General features: G+C 39.9%; 1 protein-coding gene across 1 annotated transcript in view; it reads left to right on the plus strand.

Annotated features, from left to right (window-relative positions):
- The first annotated feature begins 368 nt into the window (after positions 1-368).
- The window catches only part of tox (thymocyte selection-associated high mobility group box), a 57681-nt gene continuing 34021 nt past the window's right edge, over positions 369-24028 (plus strand). The window contains exon 1 of the mRNA XM_063462471.1: positions 369-903. Within this exon, the coding sequence (XP_063318541.1) occupies positions 799-903 (105 nt within the window). The 5' untranslated portion in view covers positions 369-798. The remainder of the gene's footprint in view (positions 904-24028) is intronic.

Here is a 24028-nt window from a genome sequence, read left to right on the forward strand (position 1 = left end):
CTCCCCCCCTCTAGATGGAGCACGTGCTGCCAATAAGCTCCATCTTTTTTTTGCCAAGGTAGCTGCAAACGCCTCATACAGTCAGTTACCACCAAAATAAAGTCACTCTCTGGGGAATAGTATATTCTTTTAAATCATTCATCATTATTTTAGTCAGCGTGTTAATTCTACGAAAAGCCTGAAAAAGGTAATATTTGTATTGTCTGTATTTGTATTGTTGTATAGCTCTTATTTTTTTCTCCTGACAGAACCCGGGCTTTGTGAGGTGAAACGTACTTCCGGCTTCGTTGTGGCTAACTCTCGCTAACTTGACGAAAAAGCTCTTTGTATGACTGGTCCGCGAGGCACCACAGTACTGAGCACACGCGCGGCGGCAGCAGCAGCAGCATCAGCAGTGGAGGAAAATTCAAACAGAGTCCCAAGCAGGGACAGACAGGGTCCACGACGTCCCCTGTCCGAACCATACACAGGGCTAACGGACGCACTAGAGGAAACGGTGCTTTTTAAAAGCACTACTTCATTTTAACGTTTGTTTTTAACGTGAGAAGTACGTGAACAGGGAACTTTGCTCCCCAGAGCAGCAGTTTCTTGGGCAGGAAAGCCGGTGTGTGGAGAACAGCATCAGCCTAAAACTCCGCTGCCTCTCACAGCTTGGTTTAAGAATTATTTCACCAGTTACTTCTGTCTTTGAACAAGTTGTTTTTTAGAGTAAGCTCAGGTTTTTGTTAAATCTCTTTAATTTTGAAAATACAAAAGCAAGGAAAGAAACTCGGAAGAGAAGTGGATGTATTTCCAGCCATGGATGTAACAGTTTACCCGCCTCCTCCTCAGCCTCTAGCCGCGCCAGACCACAATAGATTGGGACAGATTTCCTACCCTGACCCGGCCTTTGGGACCAACAAGGTAAGTGGGGGAAAGAACGCAAACTACCGCACATAGGCTTCTTCTGTTAGCAGATAAAATACACTTTTGTGTTGTCTTATTCTGACTTATTAGTCCCACTCAGCTGTCTCCCCTCTCCGTGTTCATGTTCCGCGCCCTGCCAATTAAGGGGTAATTAATTGGCTTGTTAGGCTCCAGTTAATTATCGTAGTTACTGGAGGTAACTACATTTGAGTGCTTCTTTTTATATTTTTCACTCACTAGAGGGTGCAGAGCCTGTAATTTTATTCCGACTTTGTCGTCTGTGATGTGATGACACCTATAATTAAAAAGACGCCCACTGGTAATAGAAAGGCCATCGGGTTTAAATATGCTGCATATTTGAAGTCCAAACAGAAGATGTATGTTTAGAATGAAAAAGATGGCAAGCATGAGGGAGGAAAACAGGAAACCAGGATCTTTTTTTTGTAGTATGCTTAAAGAGGTGATCTTGTGTAGAATTTGCAGTACTCATTTCTGATTCTATCTTGGTCAAGGTGAATGGAGTTTGGGAAGCAAAGGTCAGGGTTAGATTTACAGCAGAAACCTGGATCTGATAGGGATCCAGGATGGGTGGATGTGGATGCTTAGCTTATAGGTAGATTGCAGTTAAGGACTATCCATCCCCATCCAGTGTATGGGGATGTTTGTCAGAGTAAATTGTTTTGGTTCAATCAAATCATGCCCATTTGACAGTGAAAAATTGCCTAATTATTTAATTAGGTTTAGTTAATGACTGCATCCAGGTGAGTTGACTGCTACTATTAACCTCGATTATCCTCTGTCTCAAATAGACTGGTTCATTTTGTAGTTTGGTACTTTTAAATTGAAGTAAAAAATAGTAATAATGAGTTCATTACGAGAAAATACTGACTTTAATGAACTATTAATCAATAAATCATTCTAAGTCAGTTGTGCACCTGTAGTTAAGGTGTGTTGAACCCTTTCTCTCTATTTTCTTTTATACTTTAATCTGTTTTATTGACATATCATGCAAACAACAGCAACTGGAAGTTCAAATTAAATACTCATTTCATACGAAATTCTCCTAACAAACCTGTGCAGTAGTTTTCATGATCGGATTAAGGCCTTTTAACATCAAAATATCCATCAGGTCACTGATAATGCATGTAGGATTAGTGTTAGGGTTGGATTTCATTCTAGCCACAAGCTAAACATGCAAATGTTCAGAAACTAGAAGAACTAAGTTTCCAAAGCAGGTTATATACATTCAAGTTTGCATTTCATTTTTTTTTCCTGTAGAAACTTTTCAGCTAGTGCTGGAAAAAAGGTTGGAGGTTAACCTAACCCAGACTCTACTCGTAATCCTAGATTGGTCGCTAGTAACCTACTTAAGAGGGTAAAATGTAATGCGCACCGGGGGAACCAACAAAGGCAGGCCTGTAGCCTGTTGTAACATTACAGTCATAACTTTTGACTCCACCTTTGCTTTGTTTCCACTGATGAGTTTAACTGAACTCTTTCTCATACGGTTGGGTCTGTGCCATTGCGTCTGTGCCCGGCAGTTCAGACCTGTTACCATCCGGTGCCTGGCAAAATGGCAAAGTTGCTATTGAATTCATGTCCACCATCGCTAGCCGTGGTTTCTGCTGGTCATGCAACTCTCTATTTTTGTAACCCGATGCGTTGTGTGGCTGCCGACACAGCTGGGTTAAAGACACAAGTCAGTTGTGTCGGTTTTTATTGAAAATTTAATGATATGAGTACAGAAGAATATTGATTGTAGTAAATTGGCATAGTAAAGTGGCTTGATGTAGCAATTTTTCATAGCCCTATTCTGAAAAAAGTACCAAGTGTCAAACTAGCAACTCTTTTTTTAAAAATTGTTTTTTTTATTTATTTATTTTAAATGTCCCAAATCCTCTTCAGCCAGCAATGCTTTGTTTCCAAGTCTTATTCAGCAGCAAGCTCCTTCCCCACTTTATGAAATATTCGTTGGTGATTATTTCCGAAGCTCTGGAACCCCAAAAATGCCACCGTCAGGATAGTTCCTTCATTGTTGGCCACATGAACAACTGGAGACCATCTGATGATACAGTCACACCAGCCACGGTGCTGTTGAGCTCGCTAACAAGACAGATGTTAGAAAATATTATATACCAGAGAATGACACTTCACATGGAGAGAACTTACTTACAAATCACAAATTATGGGATGGGGCTGTAAAGCGGAAGTTGATTAAAATCAGTGAGAACCCATATTTCCTTTGGTGAAGCCCATTTTGAGTTCAAGACTTCTTGAGTTGCTTGAAGTGGTTAACCAATGATAAACATATTTAAATTAGTATGCTCATTGTTAAGTTCTTGTTCAATAATAAAATATGCTGATATACATGTATATGTGCTGGAATAAGAAATATGCTCGGCTGATGGAGTCTGTGTATGCCACCGTTCTGTTTGGATTATGAATCAGTTTGGTAAAAGTGGGGAGACTATTTCTTGACTCTGACATGACCGTGCTGTGTGATCTCTGATGGTGCACAAATGTAATTTTTCTTTGAATAAAGTACAAAAATAGCAGACCTGGAGAACTTCTAAACTATATGCAGTTTGTAGGTCATGGAGCAGAAGTGATGACAAAGCTGTTGTGACCTCTGACCTTAATCTGTGGTTATTGGGCGTAAGCAGCACAAATGTTAGTTATTCCCCCATTTTTTTTTTTGGATATATTTATTTGTTTCCGTAATGACTAAACTCACTGTGGTGTATACTGGGCTGTGTTTTTAAGCTCATAATCACATCAAGTGTGGAAAGGCCCCATATAGCACTGCGCCGTGTTGTTGCTAGTGTGTATTTGTTTCAGAAAGAGGGAAGGAGAGATAGAAGATAAGAGCTCGGAGGATGTGGAGAGAGAGCAAGCCTGTGTGGTTGGGGGTAGGGATTGGAAAGAGAGAGAGAGTTGTTGGGGGTAGGGATGTTGTAGATGAGAGAGAGAGAGAGAACGCGAGTGAGGGAGAGGGAGGCGCGCGCACACACACACACACACACACACACACACACACACACACACACACACACAGAGGAGGTAGAGTGTGTGTAGTGGGGGTGGGGCCACCAAGGTTTGTACTATATTTTTTTTCCTCTGTGTCTTTTGATTCACGGCTCTGTCGGCCTGATAGAAGAGATCATATTACTGCATGGAGGCGCAGAGAAAAACTGAAGAAAAGGGAGAGAGGCCAAAAGTAGGAGAGTTGATTAAACATTAATTCAGTTCTTTTAAAGACGTACTTGAGCTTCTTGGTTGGCTCGGAATCTGAAATGAGTGACTGTTTTCAGGAATTCAGCCTCAAATACAGAGCAGTTTTACTTTTCTAAAGTGGCAAAATAAGTTTGATTGCACCCTTTGTTCTTACACCCTTAAAATACACTGTATTGAATAGCTTCACGGTGAGGCCCATGCTACTTTTAGCTTGTGAGTCTCTCTGTGTTACTGTCTGTGTCTGTTTGTATATCTATGGCAGAATGTGGTCTTAGAATCCTCACTTTATCAACAAATGGATTAAACAAGCTAAATTATCCATCAAGCCAAAATAATCCATTCTGATTAGAGCTCTGCATTAAGGCTGCTTTATAGCCAATTCATAACAACCTATTTCTCAAGGTTGAGTATGACAGCTACTGATAATGTAGGGTGTTTAATAAAAAGAAAAATGTTGGAGCAAAATAATGAGTAGCTTGGTTGTGTGGAGAAATGTAATAAAAAAACTAAACTAAATATAAAGAGATAGTTTACACCCGAGCCGATTCTGGCATGCAATTGGCTGCAAATAAAAACCTCGAAGAATTGCAAGTGAACTGTGCAGCATGTCTGAATACAGTCAGAATTTTTACAGATGTGTTGCTACATGTTAATGGGTGTAAAGTTCAATAAGAGGTTGTTGTCACATAGGGTTGGGTGATTTTACGAATATATCGATAGTTTTTACAAGGGCGATTTATTTCTTTATTTACCAGTGAGTACGTTTGCTAATAATGATGGAGCTAATAGAAGCAGTCAACAGAAAAAAAAATAGCACTGTTTTAACAGCACCCTCTTTCATCTGCGAGCAAATGCACCCTCCTCAGAGTGCGCCCAAATGCTTGTTGATGGAGCTGCAGAAGCTGGTGATAGCCTAGCATACTCAGCTGGATGGTGGACACGTACATGCTCATGCAAGTTAGTCGTGTTTGAGTAGTTTGCTCGCAAACTACTCAAACACTTTGCGGCGTGCCACTTGTACATCTGCACAAGTGGCACGCCGCTTTGGTTACATCCTTAGGTATACCTCTTTCGTCTGGTTTAAAGCCAAAGAAATCCCAAATTGGTGACTTTATATATTTTTTGTGCTGTCAGCGTTAACGCGGCGTCATCACGACTAGCGTGATTAACAATTAAGGTTTGCACAGACAGAGTCAAAATCCCTGAAATTTCTTGCATTTCAACGCATTTTGGCAGTTTGTCCAAATTTTATTCATTCTGCGCTCCAGTTGGGTTGAGCGCGTTAAAAATTTTAATCATGATGGCCGCGTTTTACGTTTTTGTTTTTGTTATTTTTTTTGGGGGGGGGGGGGAGGAATTAGTTTGTCCATGTTTGGACATCTTCTGTGTTGTAAACACGCAAATCAGTCCATGCATGATTACATTGCCCTGCCCATCAAAAAGTCTGCGCATGCGCAAATGTATCGCCCATCAGCGATTGTTGGACTCACGATTGCCGGTTGGAAAATCTTTACACATCGCCCAACTCTGTTGTCACATGATTCTTCCACCTCTGTCCAACATTGCTTGTGCTTTTAATATACAACTTTCTATTTCATCTGCATATACACTGTTCTCCACTTTACTTGGGCATTTGTCCATTGGTAAATTGATTGCCATTTGCAATTAATTTAGTAATAAACAATTCCCCTCTTTCTCATTTTAAAAGTTCAGTTGCTGTTGTCATTGTGTTCCTGAATGTTTCATCTGCCTCTCGGCGGGCTTTCAGCTGGCAGTTCTTGTTCTACTCAGAGATCCTCTCAGTGAGCAGGAGGGCAAATTTAAAGTGTTCATGTCCACAGGTCGCCAGTATCCTGTTTAGAGTTTGTTTCACAACTAGCTCTTCTCACAGAAATTCTCCCTGTATGCTAATCCTAAATGGAAGTGTTATCACAGAAGGCCAGATGCCTGAAGGAGACTTGATATGTAAGGTAACGTCTTCTGGCTCCTGAAACTGTGCTTGTTTATGGCTAAAAGGTAACCTAAACGTAACTTTAAGCAGGGATTACTTACTTTCCACATCCATGAGTCCACTAGGGACTGCTAGGGTCAATGTAGATGTTCAGATGTAGTTTTGATTTATTTTCCCCCCAAAAAGTACCTAACAAAAAATCTGTGGGCAGAACTGCTTTCTAGACTTTGGTCTCCCTCTCCTCCCTGTACCTCTGTGCCGCTAGTGAGGCACCCCTTCTATCTCACCCTCTGTTGGAGAGTTGGTAGTAGGGCTGCACGATTAATCGTTAGAAAATCGCGATCTCGATTCATACTTATGTGCGATCTCATTTCCAAATGACAACGATTTCAAAAAAAAAAAAAAAAAAAAAAAAAAATAGACGACGACGATTGTACCGCATTTTGATCCGGGACGTAATCTGCATGAAAACAAGCGCTCACTCTTCCTGCTCAACAAATGACAAGGGCGGAGCCTTATACCACGTGATACAGAAGCTGTGCCGTGATGCTCACATTGGCAGGGAAAAAACAACGGAGAACACGTCAGGGATGACGAGAAAGTGACAGGAGAAAATTCGTCCCGGTCAACCACCCAAACATCAATAACGGGAACCTTATACAGCGCTTCCCCATACCCGTCGAACTCCCGCAGGCACAAAGAAATTACGGAGGCTATTGCTTATCACCTGACCAAAGATATATCAACACTGTGCAAAACGAGGGATTTAGGAAAATGATCAACACCCTAGACAAACGCTACACAGTGCCGTCCCGCAACTATTTTTCTATTGTTGCACTACCTGCTCTATACACGCAGTGTCGAGCAACGGTGGAGGAGGAATTTCAAGCAGTACAACATTTTGCGGCAACCACAAAATATGAGGCATTTATTGTTTTTATGTTTATTTATTGTTTTTATGTTCAGTTTCAACTGTTACGAAGTTGATGTGCAGTTAATAAGTGCAATAAATATTTATACTGGAAAAGAAAATCGTGAGAGAATCGTGATCTCAATTCTAAGCAAAAAAATCGTGATTCTCATTTTATGCAAAATCGTGCAGCCCTAGTTGGTAGGCACCCAAAGTGTATGTGTTGTGGTAGAAAAACAACAGACATGTTCTGGCACACTCTGTGATTGATCATTAAACTTGTAAGTTTAACCAACATTGCATCAGGGCCAATGACTTATGTGCAGTTGCAGGTTATTTAGTTACACAATGTAGTGCTCATCCCCATATCCAGCTGTGAAAATATAAAAGTTATTGTCAATGTGTTATTTTTTTTAAATCTTAGAATTCACTAAATGTTTTACACCCTCTGTCTTATTTGTAGGACATCATTTGTGTTGCACGTAACAATGATTGACATCAGCTGGACTGTGCTCTCGCTGCCAGATGGCATGGTGTATTTTTAATTGGAGCAACAATGTGTGCTTCATTCTTCTAGTTCATTTCTGGGTTTTGCACTTTTTGTTAACAAAGAAACTGAAGGTAAAGAGCGTCAGGCTCGTCATCCCTGTGGCCAGCTGCTAGTTTTAATGAAAGTGTATACAGAAGTGAGTTGTGCTGAACTCTGATTGGCTGACAGTGCTCATAGTGACTCTGAACAGATGTGAAAAGGAGAAGGTAATTTGATCCAAAAGTGAATTCACTGTAAATCTGAAGTACCATGAAGTAACATAAGTGCATATATGTCAACACAAGTATTTGTGGTGAAACTGTATGCAAGTGAGAAAGGAAGGAATAAAGACTCACTGAGAGAAAGAGAGAGAGCCTAATGTAAACATGATGATTGGGTAAGCTGGGTGAGGTATTTCTAAAGCAAATACTGAGGAAAAAGTGAACATGGTGGAAAAAGAAGGGCACGAGACAAGAACAGAAAAACATAGGGGATAGTAAGCTGTAGCTATCGAGTAATTTAGTTATTTCAGTGTTCTATGGATTATTTTGTTGATTATCAGATAAATACTTTTGTGTTATTAATGAGCAGCAATAAATATTCTAAAGAAAAAATACAGGTTGTTCAAATCAAACTGCTCATTTGTTTAAAAATTGCAGTGTTTTAATAGTTTAACTGCATACAACATCTGTGAAAAACCTAAACCCTCGCATTGTGTTTACATGCAATATCATAATCTTAAAGAAAACATTTTCTTAAATGTAAAATAATCACAAGTACAGTCATGTCAAGGTGTACATGCAACCTAAAGTAAGGCGTAAAATCAAACTGCCTTTACTCTGGAAGGCTTTCTTACATTAATATGTAGCAAAGGAGTTCTGACAGTGTTGTGTCTCCTGGATATGAGGGAGATTTGGTGTGTGTTCCTGTGAGTGTGTTTACATGTTTAAGTGTGCAAGTGAAGGGGTGAGTATGTGTGCCTTTAAGCCTGTAAAAAGAATATGTGGTGCCTGCAATGAAGAATGGCGAGCAGTCTTCTTTGCCCTGTATTTTGATGCAACGTTTCCTGGTCCAGAAAAAAAAGGACTTGATGATGGTGTAGATGTTAATAATTAATGTTAATAATCATTCAGTGTCCAACCTAACAGCGTTTTACCGGTCGAGGTATATTTTTACTGTCCTGTAGAAGAAGGGGGTGAAAAAAGCTCTTGTTTTTATATTTTGAATTAATCTTAATACTTATATTTTATATAAATCTACATAAATATGGCCTCATACACCCAGCCATGCCTTCAGTAGATTTAACCCTTCTTGCTGAGGTATCAGTGCTTGTAGGACGGCTGTCCTCAGCCTTCAGTAGGCTGCCTAATTTAAACATCGTGCCAGACTAAGCTAACAGTTCATCTGCATATTTTATTTTAACTTCTGCAGATCTTTTTTTGCTGTGTAAAACAAACAGCCATGGACGGGCGCAGCTACAAAGTTTGCTTTTCTTCACTTGGATCTTATTGAACAGGGGGTTTGATTTCTGCCAGCTGTTGTCAGTAAAGGTTTTAATGGCAGTTACAGTAACAAACACTGCTCTTTTCGCCATCTCTTCATTCGCCTCTTTGCTCTTAACGTGTGTGTGTGAACGCGTGTGTGTATAGACCGACTCTGGCTTCATGTTAAACTCCTTCCATAGTGACAACTGAAGCATTGGAGCAAAAAATTTGCGTTGAGGACTTTTTATAATTGAGTTATTCAAGTTACTCGATGAATTGTTGCAGTCCTAGTAGACAGCGAGGGGAAAGACGAGGATTTGTAAAACACAGGGATGCTTTTTTTTTTTTTTTTTTTTTTTTTTTTTTTAAAGAAAGAAAAAGATGGAATAAGAGATTGTAAGAATCAGAAAATAGAGAACTGAACTCGTCACATCTTGCACAGATTTCAGTTTAGTGCATATAATGTACTGTATCATGATTATTTTCTCTTACTGAACATGGTAACTGAACTATAGGTTTGGCTCTCTTTACTTTCTGTGGGTTGTTAGTAGTGGTGCAACGGATCAAAAATATCATGGTTCGGATCGGATCACGGTTTTAAGTCACGGATCGGATCAATTTTCGGATCAGCAAAAAAAAGAACAAAAGAAAAAATTTAACATTTACTTATTAACTTATTTAAGTATTTTTTGCCTATTAAAAACATTCAACTCAAGACTCATTCCACGCAATTATATTAAAACAAATTAAGGTGCAATATAGGGCAGTACAGGGCTTTGTATCTACCACTCCGCTGTGATATAATGAGTGGTCACGGTCACGTAGTTTTCCGTTGACCTGGAGCTCCACCCATTTGTAGTTGGGCAACAGAAGATGCCTGGGACAGTTCAGCCATAACTTTAAACTTTTCCTGCTCATACATGTCTGGGTACAATCTTGTCACTGAAGTGGACGCGCAACGGGATATCATAGCGTGGCTCAAGCACGTTCATCATAGTTTAAACCCCTTGTTTTGCACAAGGGAATACGGCCTCCCGTCTGCAGCTAAACACCCCAGTAGCGTTTGTAATAGCTTTAGCCCGGTCGGATTGGGCAGCAAAGGGCTGCTTAAATGCCGCAAACTCCTCTGCTCCTCCACTTGGACCGCTAGCGCTGGCCATAACTATCGCTTGACAGACCCATGTGTATGCGCACCATACACATACTTTTTTTTTCTTCTTTTTCGAATCTTCGGATCACGTGCGTGCCGAACCGTGGAGTGGGATCGGTTCGGATTATGAATCAACCGTGATCTGTTGTACCACTAGTTGTTGTAAGTATTGTGTTATGGCAGGTGATGCTGGATTGCTTGGTGAGAAAGAAACAACATAGCAATAATCAGCTGCCTCTCCATATCACTTTATCTGACACTTTGACATCAATGTCCATCAATGGTCTTACTGCCTCTGGTTCAGATCCAGGGCTATTTTAAAGTAGACTAAGTTTGATTGCTTCTTTACCTTCATATGCACCATTTTGGCATTAACCATCTTCATCCAACAGATGTCTTAAGAGTGCTTACTTAAAGGCTGCTGGCATCCCAGATCAGTTGCTTTTGAGATGGTTTATGTGCAGGTGGTTATGTGGACTCCCCATTTCACCACAAGTATGAGTTTTTCAAGAACTGGGTCACAGCCTCTGCTATTGCTTCCTAAAACTGCCTTTCAGCTTCCTTCTGAGGAAGTATCCGACCAATCTAGGGGTCCAGGACATACCATGAAAACAGTGAATTGACAAACTTGGTAGCGTCAAATCCTTGGGGTGAGCCGAGGCTTAATAATACAACATCATCACCAGTTAACAGACTCTTAGAAGTCGACTGAGGGTTTTCATACAACCCCAAATTAACCCAATAAACATGCCGGCTTTTACCAAAGCCGACAGGTTATTTGTTAAAGCATTCTAAGTCACCTTGGGGGACTTTACATTATCATCATCACACCCTGTTCTCCTCAGGCTCAGTGTACGCCTGCAGGGAACATGCTCTGTGTTCATGTAATAATAAATCTGCTCCACATGAGCTGGCTGACTTAGCTTACTGTATATTGTAATTGCTGGCTCACAGCCATGTCATAAACAGACGATCCTCTCCACTGTGAAAAAGAATGCACCCCTCACCAAACCCTGATGGAAGTATTAGCATTTTTAAAGAACAATCGCTGTCACTCAGGATTACAAAAAATGAATTAATAGGGATTTGGCAGTGACTTTAAAATGACATATCAGCAGTATGAAAATGTGCTTCTGTGCACAGTGAGTGAGAACTAACCTGCTCTTTGAGTAACAAAGCGCTATGCTGGACTGCTAGAATGCTCTTGTCATATATCAGCAGTGTTGGGTATTTAAAAAGTTGTACAGTACCTCTACAATAGTCTTACTCCTATAGCACTCTCCAAAGTGTCGGCATTTCATCTAATTATCTATCAGAACACAACCAATCAATCTGTCCGTCCGTCTGTCCGAGTTGGCTGTCATACACGCTACAGAACATCATGCCAACCCCCCCCCCCCCCACGCCTGCTGACGATTGGGTGAGTTTCAGCACTGTTGCTTGTGTGCCGGTGTGTCTGAAAGTGTTTCAGTTGGTGGAATCATGGGGACAGGGTGGCGAGGGACTCCTGGTTGGTGGAGGGATGCCAAATGGAACAGACGGGCAGAGACAGTACGCTGCCAGAAGGGACTAATTATCAGGATTTCATTTCCAAAACAAACATATTGCAATCAAATCACATACTGCATTCGTTGCTGCATTGTTCTGTGTGTGTGTGTGTGTGTGTACTGTATTAGTGACAATGACTTGGATCAATTGTCGTGGAAGAGATTGGATCAGTTCCCGAGGCATTATTCAAGAGCTGTTGCGGCCCATATTTTTTATTTTTTTATTTTTTTTAGCACTCAGCTTTTGTTCCTGATCATACAATCATAACTGTTGCAGTGAAGTGCTAATTACCATGGATAGATTGAAATAACTTTGTCACATTAGAAATGTGTAAACTTGTATCTGTTTTGACCCCGTTTCCTCTTCTCTTATAAACTATCTGGGACTTCAAACAAACTTTTCTGTGATTCTGCTGCTCGTCTCAGTGCATGGAGTGTGACGTGTCAGTGTCAATTTAATTCTCTCAGGAAAGGTCAGACTTTTTTCACAAAGGTGCTTGTTTATGATAGATTTTCATTTTTTTGTGGACATGCAGTGCATGTTACTATCACAATGTAAACCTCAAATCCTGCTGCAAGACAGTAAACGAAAACATAGCAAAAGTGAATGCCCGCTCTGAAGTTCTTTCAGGTATTAAAATTTCTTGCAGTTATCTAGGAAATGCTGGTCGTGCCATGAGAAAATTGTGCGTAATATCATTGCATAATTAGTTGTGTAACAAGTTAAAACTGTGTGAACGCTTTCTGGTGATAAAACTGCAGACATTTAGGTGTGATCTGATTTACAGCCCCCCACAGCTCTAGAGTGACTTTTATTTCATAGTTTAGTAGTTCACTGTTTACTGCTGTCCAACACAATTACTGACATCTGTTACATGGACACACTTGGAGCAGGCCCTTAGTCCGACGGCATTTGTTGTTACCCCTGCCTCTTACAGTTATAGCTGTGTCCCTGAGATGAACAGCTTAGAAACATCGACTTTCTATAACATCATACAAAACCAGTAGGGTAAAAAAAAAAAAACCTGTCTAGAATATCAGTGGGTCTGCGATTCGTGCTGTGGTTGTCCCGCGTCCTGCCTCCTGCATGTTCTATCATGGCATCTCCTTCACCTAAACCACAGTATTTCCAGCAGCGAGGACATCATCTAATGCTCATCTTACAAAAGGCAAAACTTCACACTGTTTATTCTCCCAGCATTTTCTACAGTTGATGCATTTAAAAAAAGAGGGTTTTTTTATGCATCACTGTTGGACATTAGTTTAACTCACTGGTTGAACAGGTGGATGGCTTAAATACAGTGGCCAGAGTTCGAGTCCAACTTACAGCCTTTTGCTCTTACTTTGTAAAAACAGCAGACTACTAAAGGCCACTATGCATTCTCTGCTCAGCACCAAACAGCAGTGGGGTGTTTTTGTTTTTTTTTGTTTTTTACAGTGAATAAAAAGACATTTCTCAATATCTTCTTCTCTTTTGGTCATTAGTAATGACACATAGCTATTAGACACAATAGACCTCTGTAAGTGTGTTTTTTTTTTTTTTTTTGATCACAGGGTCTGCTGAGCTGAACGTTTGTTATCAAACAGGCCCCAGATCTTCTAGGATAATAACACATACCATTATCACTACAGTAGCTGATGAACATTAAGGAGGTAAAGAGTCAGAGGCCTTCTGGAGTTACGGTGGACCAGAAACAGAACAAAAAGAGAGTGCATATTGGGCTGACAAATTAACAGGTAACCACCAGCACACTTGCAGTTGAAACTTTGTGTTGCTGGCTAACTGCTGGATGTGTACACAAGCAAATTAATCTCATTATGTCAAAGTAATATCCAGTTGTGTTGGTGTATTGAGTAATTTTGGCAAAGGCTTGAACTACACTTTAACGCTAAACTAACTTTTTTATGATCGTGCTAGATGGTGTAAAATCATAGACTGTATTTAAAGGATGGATTCCAGATCTGAAATATGAAACTGATCCAGAAGTTTTGTTAAACAAGCATCCTTTGTAATTGCCAGTGGTGGGCAAATGTCCTGGTCTGATGTTATAGAAGTCTAAATAAGAGTGACTCTTTAGCTCACTTGATCTGTGGGCTCAGCAAATATTTTCCTAAAGACTGGATAGTCTGTTTTGAAGTCTTGTTGAACACAACATGGTGCAGATTTAAATGAAATGTGTATAGCAGAATGCGTGACTTGTAAATCTTTTAAACTCATATTTTATTCACAAAAATAAAGAAAACATTAATGAAAAATCTGACAAAGACCTGGGACTGTTGAGGAGCTAGAATCCTGCATCAGACAAGAATAGGACAATACTACTCTCAACTAGTCTCTTCTGTTCTGGAAGTTCAGACTGTTATTAGATGAAGAGGAAATGCTACAGTGGTAAACATGGTCCTCTCCCAACTTTTTTTGCTATCCAAGTGAAAATAACCTTGTTTTTTCTTTAAAAGGTACATTTTCTCACTTTATACAGTTTGTTTTCTATGTTCATAAAATATGGGATTATGAGATTGGAAAATCATTGCATTTTGTCTGTATTTATATTTTAGACAGCACCCCAACATTTTGGGGATTTCGGGTTATATATAAAGTGTATAGCAAAAGATTTGTCCCCTTGTTTAACACCAAATTTGCCAAATGTGTTAATAGCCTTTTATTTGACTGCGTTGCCTTCGTAGACCTACTTGCCTGTGTTTTGCTAGTCGAAACAAGTAATTCTTGAATAAGAACCTGTGTTCAGGCTTTTGTTCGCTGGTGGTAAGACGCTGTAATTTACAGAAAATATATTAGAAACTCAAAAGACAGTTTGTCTCATGAGATTTATTCAGATTTTATACTTGGATTACTCTTAGCTCCAAATTTAAAAAAAGATTGCTGCTATTTACTGGCAGCATAATGGGGAAATGGCCACCACAGAGCCAGCATAAACACACAGAAAAATATGATTAAACAGCTGTTTCAAGAATGTAAAATTTCCCTTCACACTCAGGCACGCATATTTGAAAGATATTTACATAAAAGTGCACACACACAGTCTAAATTTACAGTCAGGGTGAATACATTTAGCCAATTAAAATTTGGTTTATATTGTTGTCGGGGTGACAAAGATAAGACAGATAAACAATTGCAGAGCTGAACTATCACAACTCCCCACACAAGCACGTACACACACACACAAAATAAGTCTTCCTGTCCTTCTCCATCTATCTCTCTGTACACACTTGTATTTTGATTTATGTCTCCTGATGCAGTTCAGAGTGAGCTTAAATCTATTCACTCTGGTCCAGCCAAGTAGTTTCAACCTCCACCCAAAACCATGAGTGATAAATATGGTTACTTTGTCTTTGTGACACATTTAGTCAAAGATCGCTTCACAAGATGTGGACATGTCATGTTTCCCACTCCAGCTTGAGCTCTGTGCAAAGAGGAAGTCGAATCCAACGCTGCAAACAAGCTGAGCACAGATCGTTTGTCGTACACGCATCTGCAGTTTTTATTGCTGTTCTACCACCTAAAGCTATGCCGTGATCTCTTTAAGCTAAAATTTTACTTCATCCTAAAAATTAAGCTTTTTTTGGTTTTATGATTGGGGATTGATGATTCCTCACACTTTTTAGATGTTTTTCATTTGATTTTCAGACTCAAGTAGATTACAATATTGAGTGCGAATTAATGTAAAAAAAAAAAAAACCCTGAATGAATTTCTGTAACCCTCACAAATGACTTCTTTTGATCTCGTTTACTACACATTTTATTTCTAACCTCTCCCTCTTTCTCTTCCACATTCTGCTCCCCTTTTTCTTGATGCACTGTATTCCACTGTATTCTTTTCCTTTGTCCTTGTCTGTCATCCTAATAGTCTCTCTCTCCCATTTCTCCCCCTTCCTCCGACCCTGACCCACTTAGCTGGCTGCTTGTTATTCAAACCTTTGCTTTACCCACACAAATACAGACTCACATACACAGAAATGAAGAGAGGGAGCAGCAGAGATGAGAGAGTGAGAGAGAGAGAGGCATGAGAGGGGAGAGAGTAAGAGATAGGAATTTGGTTCGACTACAAACCTTGCCATCCTTTTTTGTTCTCTCAGTGGTAGGTTTGAGATGCACACTGATAACTTTTACAATCATTTCTGTTTTGTGGTACGACTACTGATGAGCATATAAGTGTAAGAATGTCTGATTTTAACAGCAGAGTGAAATCGAAGACAAAACACCCAAAACAACACATTTTCACATAAAAGCCACACCGTGCTAATGAGGGTGCTTCCCGATCAGACTGAGGCAGAGCTGCTGCCTCAGCCGTGAACTACTAAACCCCAAATTAGTTTTAAATACTGAATTAAACCTAGCTAGCTACTCTTCCGGTATGATGGCGCCTGTGTTCGGCCTTGCCGCTGCTGGTTGCATTTTCCCTCGCTCTGTTATGCTGCTGTTTCTGACTGTCCTGCTCTCCTTCTTTGTCTCTGATGTACTGCCCGCACTAGTCTATGATCGTCTGACACTACTGTCTATTCGCTCCTCTATGGTGGGCCTGGATATCGCTCCTTCATACAATGGCTTCTTCCCTCCTCCGCCGCCGGTGTCTGGATTTTTGACAGATGTCGCCAACAGCACCCTTTTGGGTCCACTCAAATCTCGGAGGAGGAGAGGTAAAAGAGCAGGTGTCCAGGTGAAATTTAGACTCCTCTTCAGACGAGGATTAGCGGGTAAGCGACGTCAAGCATTTCTGGTTACCTGTGCTCAGACTACCTGTTCGGAGGTGAATCTGTTTCCCCCGTCCCTGCTGGATTGTGCAAAGCCTGGACTTATGAGATCGTGTTTCCTTAGGAGTGTTCATCCAGACTCTCCTATTATTTGGCCCGCTGCCCCAGCAGCGAGCGGTATTTATGATCGTTACGGATCGAACCCCCAGTTTCTACGCCCCCTAAAACAGGTCAGTGTTGATAATGGTTTGACTTATTCCTCGTTGAGCATGGCGCTTCTCAATGCCCGATCTATGACAAATAAAACGTTCTTATTAAACGATCTTATTCTTTCCAAAAAACTGGATTTATTATTTTTAACCGAAACCTGGCAGCGTGATGGTGACTATTCTTCTCTTATCGAACTTTGCCCAGGCGGGTACTCCTTCGTCAGTTGGCCGCGGACTTCTGGTCGTGGCGGAGGACTGGCTGTGGTGTATCGAAATTGGTTTCACTGTCGCTCATTGATGGTTGAAAAAATGTCAACGTTTGAACTACAGCTGGTTAAAATTGGAATTAAAGATCCGTGTTACTGTGCTGTAGTTTATCGTCCACCTGGACCTAACAGTCAATTTTTAAAGGAATTCAGTGACTTTTTATCTTCCATCTTGAAGTTGTCCAGATTGCTAATAATTGGCGATTTTAACATGCACACTGATGATGACTCTGACCTCTTTGCCAGAGGTTTTCTTAGCATCATGGACTCTTTTCATTTCACACAGCATGTATCTGGCCCCACCCACACCAAAGGGCACACTCTGGACCTTGTTTTTACTATTGGCTTAACCATGGACTGTATTAGTTCTGAGGATATTTTTTATCTCGGACCATCATTGTATTATATTTAATTTGTCTTTTTATTTGCCTCCTCCTCCTGAGCGTCGTGCTCTTAGCTCGCGCGTCTTAGATTCTTCTACTGCTGCTAAATTTTCTGACGTTTTTAATTTGGTTCTGCCTGCTTCTAATGATGTTGATTTATTAACAAATCTTTTTAATAATTACTGTCTTTCTATTATCGATAATATTTGTCCTATTAAAACTAGACTAGCCCCCATTACAAAACCCTCGCCCTGGATAAACGACAGCATTCGCTGCTTAAAGCGTGTCTGTCGTAAAGCTGAGCGTTTGTGGAGAAAGACTCATTTACAGGTTCATCTCTTTCATTTAAAAGACCTTTTAGTTTCTTTTAACTCTTCAATTCGTGATGCAAGGGCTGCTTATTTTTCAAACCTAGTCTCTAGGAGCAGCGGTAACCCTAAGGTTCTATTTGACACAATTAGGGATATTGTTGCTCCGGCTTCTGCTGCTGTCCCTATTTCTTCGAATGAAGACTGTGAAAATTTTCTTTCCTTCTTTGTTGAAAAGGTTAGCAATGTAAGGAGCAACATCTCTCCCTCCATGTACCATTTGCCTGTTCCGATTTTAACTAAGCCTGTCATATTTGAAAGATTTTCACCAGTGTCTTTACCTGAGTTGTTGAAGCTGGTCTCTTCAATGAGATCATCCTCTTGCCCCCTTGATATTTTATCTGGGTCTTTACTTAAAAATGTTTCTGAGTCTATTGGTCCTAGTGTTCTTAAAATTCTTAATGCATCTCTACTCTCTGGTCAGGTCCCTGCTTACTGTAAAAGTGCTGTCATTCACCCACTTTTAAAAAAACCTAAACTTGATCCTTCTTTGCTTTCCAGTTACAGACCCATCTCAAAACTGCCTTTTATTGCCAAGATTTTAGAAAAGGTTGTGGCCAAGCAACTCACGAATTTTCTAGATGAACACAACGTTCTTGATAAGTTTCAATCTGGCTTTCGTAAGGCTCACTCTACCGAAACTGCACTTCTTAGAGTGTCTAATGATATTTTGATGAATTATGATGCTGGAGAGTGCACTGTTTTGATGTTGCTGGATCTGACCTCTGCTTTTGACACCGTTGATCATCTTATTTTGTTAGATAGATTAAACCACTGGGTGGGTGTATCGGGTACCGCATTGGAATGGTTTAAATCCTATTTGTCTAATCGATCTTTCTCTGTGGCTACCTCTAAGTTCAGATCCGCTGTCAGCTCTCTTGCCTATGGGGTGCCTCAGGGCTCTGTCTTGGGACCGTTATTGTTTTTGTTGTATTTACTCCCTCTTCTGCAACTTCTTAGCTCTTTCTCTGATATTTCATATCATTGTTATGCAGATGATATTCAGCTATATATCTCTTTTAGGCCACCTGATTTTTCTAAGCTCCAAATCTTGCAGTCCTGCTTAGATTCCGTTAGAGATTGGCTGGCTGGTAACTACCTTCAACTAAATGCTGATAAAACGGAAATCATTGTCTTTGCTCCTGAGAAATTTGTTCCCCACGTGGTTAAAAATCTAGGCCCTCTTGCTTCTTATATTAAATCATCCATTAGGAACCTTGGTGTTACATTTGATACAGCTCTGACGCTGGACACACACGTTAAATCTTTGGTTCGCTCTTGTTTTTACCATTTAAGAAATATCGCTAAGCTGAGTCCCATTGTGTCACGTTCCGAATTGGAAATGATTATTCATGCTTTTGTTTCATCCCGCTTAGACTATTGTAATTCCTTGTTTACTTGCTTAAGTAATGCCTCCCTGGAACGGCTGCAGGTTGTTCAGAATGCTGCTGCTAGGCTTCTGACAAAGCATCACAAACACTCCCATGCCACTCCCCTCCTGATTCAGCTGCATTGGCTCCCTGTCAAGTTCAGGGTCCAATTTAAGATCCTAATCATGACTTATAGGGCCCTGCACAGTGTAGCTCCAACATACTTAAGTGATCTTCTTCTTTCTTATCACCCCAGCAGGTCCCTGAGGTCTTGTGACCAGGGGTTGCTGGTTGTCCCGCATACAAGGTTAAAAACAAAAGGTGACAGAGCGTTTGTATCAGTGGCTCCCAGACTCTGGAACTCGCTCCCTTTGAGTTTGAGATCTGTGGACTCAGGTTTTTAACTGCTTTTTAAAAGACATGACTATCTGTTTAAACTCGCTTTTGGTTAATTTTGTTTTGTTTTGGATTTTAATGTTTGTTTTCTGCCTCTGTAAAGCACTTTGTGATTTTTATCTTGAAAGGTGCTATATAAATAAAATTTACCTTACTTACTTTAGCTAGTCTTAATCAGGTACTTGCGGTCGACAGGGTTTATAAAACTGATGATTTTATATCTACAGGGTATAAAACATTACACTAGGTTGGTTGGTTACAGAAATGCCACCCAGAGAAGATCACAGGACATATAGACCATTCATTGTACTACACATTAGGTCTGCGCCAGCAGAACACCATCTCCAGGATTGCCAGTATCTTGCTAGTTTTGCGCCCCCCCCCCCCCGGCAAAAAGCGATCCTTTAGAAAGTAGCAGAAAACAGAGCGTGCTGTGATTAAGTGGTTAGCACAGCAAGATGGTTCCTGATCTGAATCCACTGGCCTCTCTGTGCCTGCATGGGTTCTCTGCTGGTACACTAGCTTTCTTCTAAAGTTGATAGAAATGCATGTTAGGTTAATTGGCTGTAGATGTGGTTGTGAGTGTGACTGGTTGTCTATCTCTCTGGCATCCGTCTCAAGATGTACCCTGCCTCTTGCCCTGTGGCCGCAGGGATAGGCTTTAGCCCCACCGTGACCTTGGATTGGGGAAGTAGTAAGTTTTCTTTAAACAAAAACACTATTGCAATACTAATAATAAGAAACACAGACTTTTGTCTCAAGCTTGTCTCAAACTTATGACTTAAACTTTGCCAACCTGACATCTAATTTGCTACAAATTAGCTGCTATAATTCCCATACCCCCCACCCTAAACTGGCTAAGTAGTTAAGAAAATTGATGGATGGATTTTTAATTTAGAGCTTAAAGTAATTTTGTTTGCAGAGACACTAGTTTCTCCCCTCTGCTCCATGTTTCACCCTGTGTGTATGTGGTGCATAAACACAGACTGTATATGGATGGAGAGAGGAACAGAGCGATTGTATCTCACATCATCAACTGAAAAGGATGATAGAAGGTCAGTTGGTTTATAGAGAATATAACCCAACTGACTGTATGTTAATTTTGTTGGAGAAAATCCAGTAACCAGCTTGTTGCTGAAAAAAGTAACGGTTTCAGAAAGTTGTGACTTTTTTCTTTTAATTTATATGAATGTTTACAACAGTCATACAACAGTACTGTAAACTGTAGCCATCTGTGTCATCCTGCAGTGGGGATGATGTCAACTCTCTGACATAATGTCTTTAGGAAATTAACAATAAATGGCAGCCCAGCTATCAACCAGCTCATTAGTAACCTAAACAGATGAGCTGTGTTTTTGCTGAGATTGAGTATGTTGCACTGCTAATCAGCATTTGTGACTTTTTGCCCTCAAACATAATTGTAGTTTAGGGTTGCAACAATTCATCAAGTAATTTGAATAATTTGATTGTAAAAAATTCTCGACACACATTCTGTGCCTCACTGTTTCTTTTAAGGCATGCCTCTGTAGCGCACAGAAGTTTTAAATGATGTAAACAAAGAGCGTTTCACCCTCATTTGACGACTAAAATCAGACCTCCAATAGAAACTTATTTATGAGCAGCGCGTGAATAAAAAGTGTGAAAAAACTGCCCACGCAGCCCCCAGTTTTAAGCAAAAACACTTATAACACACTACAGAGAGGCAGTGACGCTGGCACAGTTTAACGTAGAGGGAGTCTTTTTACAAACAGTGAGGAGCAAAGAGGCGGAGCCATTATTGAGATGTTGAATGAAAGAAAATATGTTTCTAGCTTCCAAAACAGCAGCGCTGTTCCTGTGATCAGCATTAAAACCTTTACTGGGGAAAAAGCTGGTGGGAGTCCTTCATCAAAGCACCTGATCAACAAACTCAGGCGTGAATAAAAGCAAAGTTTGTAGCTGCTCCATCCACCACCGTTTGTTTTACACAGAAAAATCTGCAGTAAGCCTCCAGAAGTTGTAATAAAATATGCAGATGAACTGTTAACTTAGTCTGATACATGTTTAAATTATACAGCCTAATGACGGCCGACAGCAGCCGTCCTATTTTACATGGAAGCCGTACCTGCAGCAAACAGGGGTGGGTCTAAAGGGGGGGATGGGGTGTACTAGACCTTATTAATTTCAAGGCTTTCATAACTTTTTTAGATTGAAAGTGAAATCATATAAAATACTGTATTAATTCAATTGCATTAATATTTAAAAATATAAAAATAATAACATTCACTAGCCATTAAAAATGAGCCACTGACCTGAAGGTTGTTAGGTAGGCCACTGAATGATTATTGATATTAAATATTGCCTACACCATCATACGGTCTGTTTTCAGCAGCACAAAAACATGCCACCTATTAATGTCAGAAAGCCTTCCAAGAAGACAGAGTAAGCGTAACATTTTAATGCCTTACTTTAGATAATTATCTTTTTTTTTATTTGACTTTGATCTTTTAATGTACTTATTTTATTTATATTTATATATTTTTGCATGTAAGAAAACGTTTTCTTTAAAAATTTAATTTCAACACATAATCAAAAGGTTGGGTTTTTTTTGACAGATGTTATATGCAGTTAAACTTGAAAACATTGGTTTTCATTTTAGAAATTGCAATGAGCAGTTCATTCTGAAAAACCAGTGTTTTTTTGTTTTTTTTTTTTCCCTCTTTTGAATATTTATTATTGCTCATTAATAAGACAAAAGTATTTTTTACACAATTACTCGATTAATCAATGGAATAATCAGTAGATTACTCAATTACTTAAATAGTCCACAGCCGCAGCCTTATTGTGGTTAATGAATTGAAATGTGCAATAAGTAATAGTCTCTACAAACGTAATGCCCCCACAATGATACTAGTGAAATCGAGAAATATTTGTCCTTGGTAATGTCGACGGCAAAGCACCACCTAATGGTACCTCGGTCAAATAAATGTTAGTGTTTAGGTTGAGGCTGCATCATTTCAACACAGTTGCTGAGCGAATAAGCACAAATTCAAGTCATTGAAAGCAACTGAGATCTCTCTGTCTGTCCTTCTGACTTAATGAAAAGCCTAATAGATTCCACTCTGCCTCTCAGACTGAGCGCCCGCTGAAAAGAAATCATCACCATTTCTCTCCTGGCTTTTTTTCACCTCTCTGCCCTCATTCTTTCTCATCTCCTCTCTTCTCATGGCACTTACTGTAGGTTGAGAGCTGTATTTGTCCTTTAGATAGCAAGAACACATTAGCCACTTGGCTTAGCATGTACAAATGAGTATTTGTACCATGGTTTGTAAATGTGGGTCTTGAAATTTTTCATGTTTTTTATGTAAAGTTCAAGAATTTATGAATTGTTATTTATGATTTGCAGAGGGTAAGCGTGCATGGCATTAGCACCACAATTTACAGTCTTAAGGCACCAGCATCAGCCTGAGGTTAGATCATACGTCAAAGCAGGTGGGTTAAGATAAGAGCTGAGGCAGGTGCTCACATTGGTTGTACTCGTGTGAGGGATATTACGCAGCCGCAAGACTAGAGGAACCTTCTTAAATGAATGCAAGTGGCACCTGAAGTGGAAATTATAAACGTGGATGAATTTGTCAGCTGATCAGTGGAAAGTAGCGCAGACTGTATTGTCAAGCTGTTGCAATACATCCTCCCAATAATAAATTATACTGATGCGAAAAAGTATTTTTGTTTTTTAAGTATTTGTATCCTTACACACTTGGCAACATACATCAGTTATGGTTAACTAACAATTATTTTTGTTATCAGAGCAAATATATTTATTAATACTTAGCTAATAATAGCTGTTTGAAATAGCAGCCATACTCCTCCTTAAACTATTTTGTATGCAGATATATTTTAACGTATATTAGTTTGTTTGCCACTGTGTTTAATGAGATAAAGAAAGAATCAAATGTAGTAACAAATGGTAAACTTGTCAGTCATCAGTCTTGATCCATGATGGTTCTTTGCATGTTGCTATTTGTGTATATTTCTGAAGGGCTTCCCTGTAATTTTTGTGTGTGTGCCTGTGAGATGTCATATATTCAGGTCAAAGGTAAATGGAAGAAGCTAGTTTAGCAGTGAAGTCAGCAGGTCTGCTTGTTTCTTTTTGTCCCCTGATTTTTCTGGGAAACCCACACAGAGAAAGAATGGCGAGGAGAGAGATGCAAATCTCACCTTTCCTGTAATTGTTATGTTTTTTTTGAGGACGTGTTCCTTGTAAGGCATTAAAAATTAACTGTTAATTCTACCAGGCAACAAGCAACACTGTTCTTTGACTTTCTGTTGACTCTGTAAACCTACACCTCATTTGCATAATACCCAACAGCTGGCAAATGGATAGAGCAGCTACACCTGTCTGTCCACCTGTCACCTGTGTGTGTATGTGTGTGCGTGTGTTTGTCTACAAGAAACAGTGCTTTGCTTTTACCCACCTGTTCAAATGTTGTTCTTCTGTTTGTGTTTGTCAACCAAGACAATGATTATGTACCAAGGATACCATGATTGATTTGAATATGGTTTCTGGATTCAAATACTGTTTTGTTTAGTCCCATGAGTTGTGTAGGCTTTTATTAGTAATAGTCACTGCTGT

Source organism: Pelmatolapia mariae, linkage group LG18, assembly GCF_036321145.2.
Source record: "Pelmatolapia mariae isolate MD_Pm_ZW linkage group LG18, Pm_UMD_F_2, whole genome shotgun sequence".
NCBI lineage: Eukaryota > Metazoa > Chordata > Actinopteri > Cichliformes > Cichlidae > Pelmatolapia > Pelmatolapia mariae.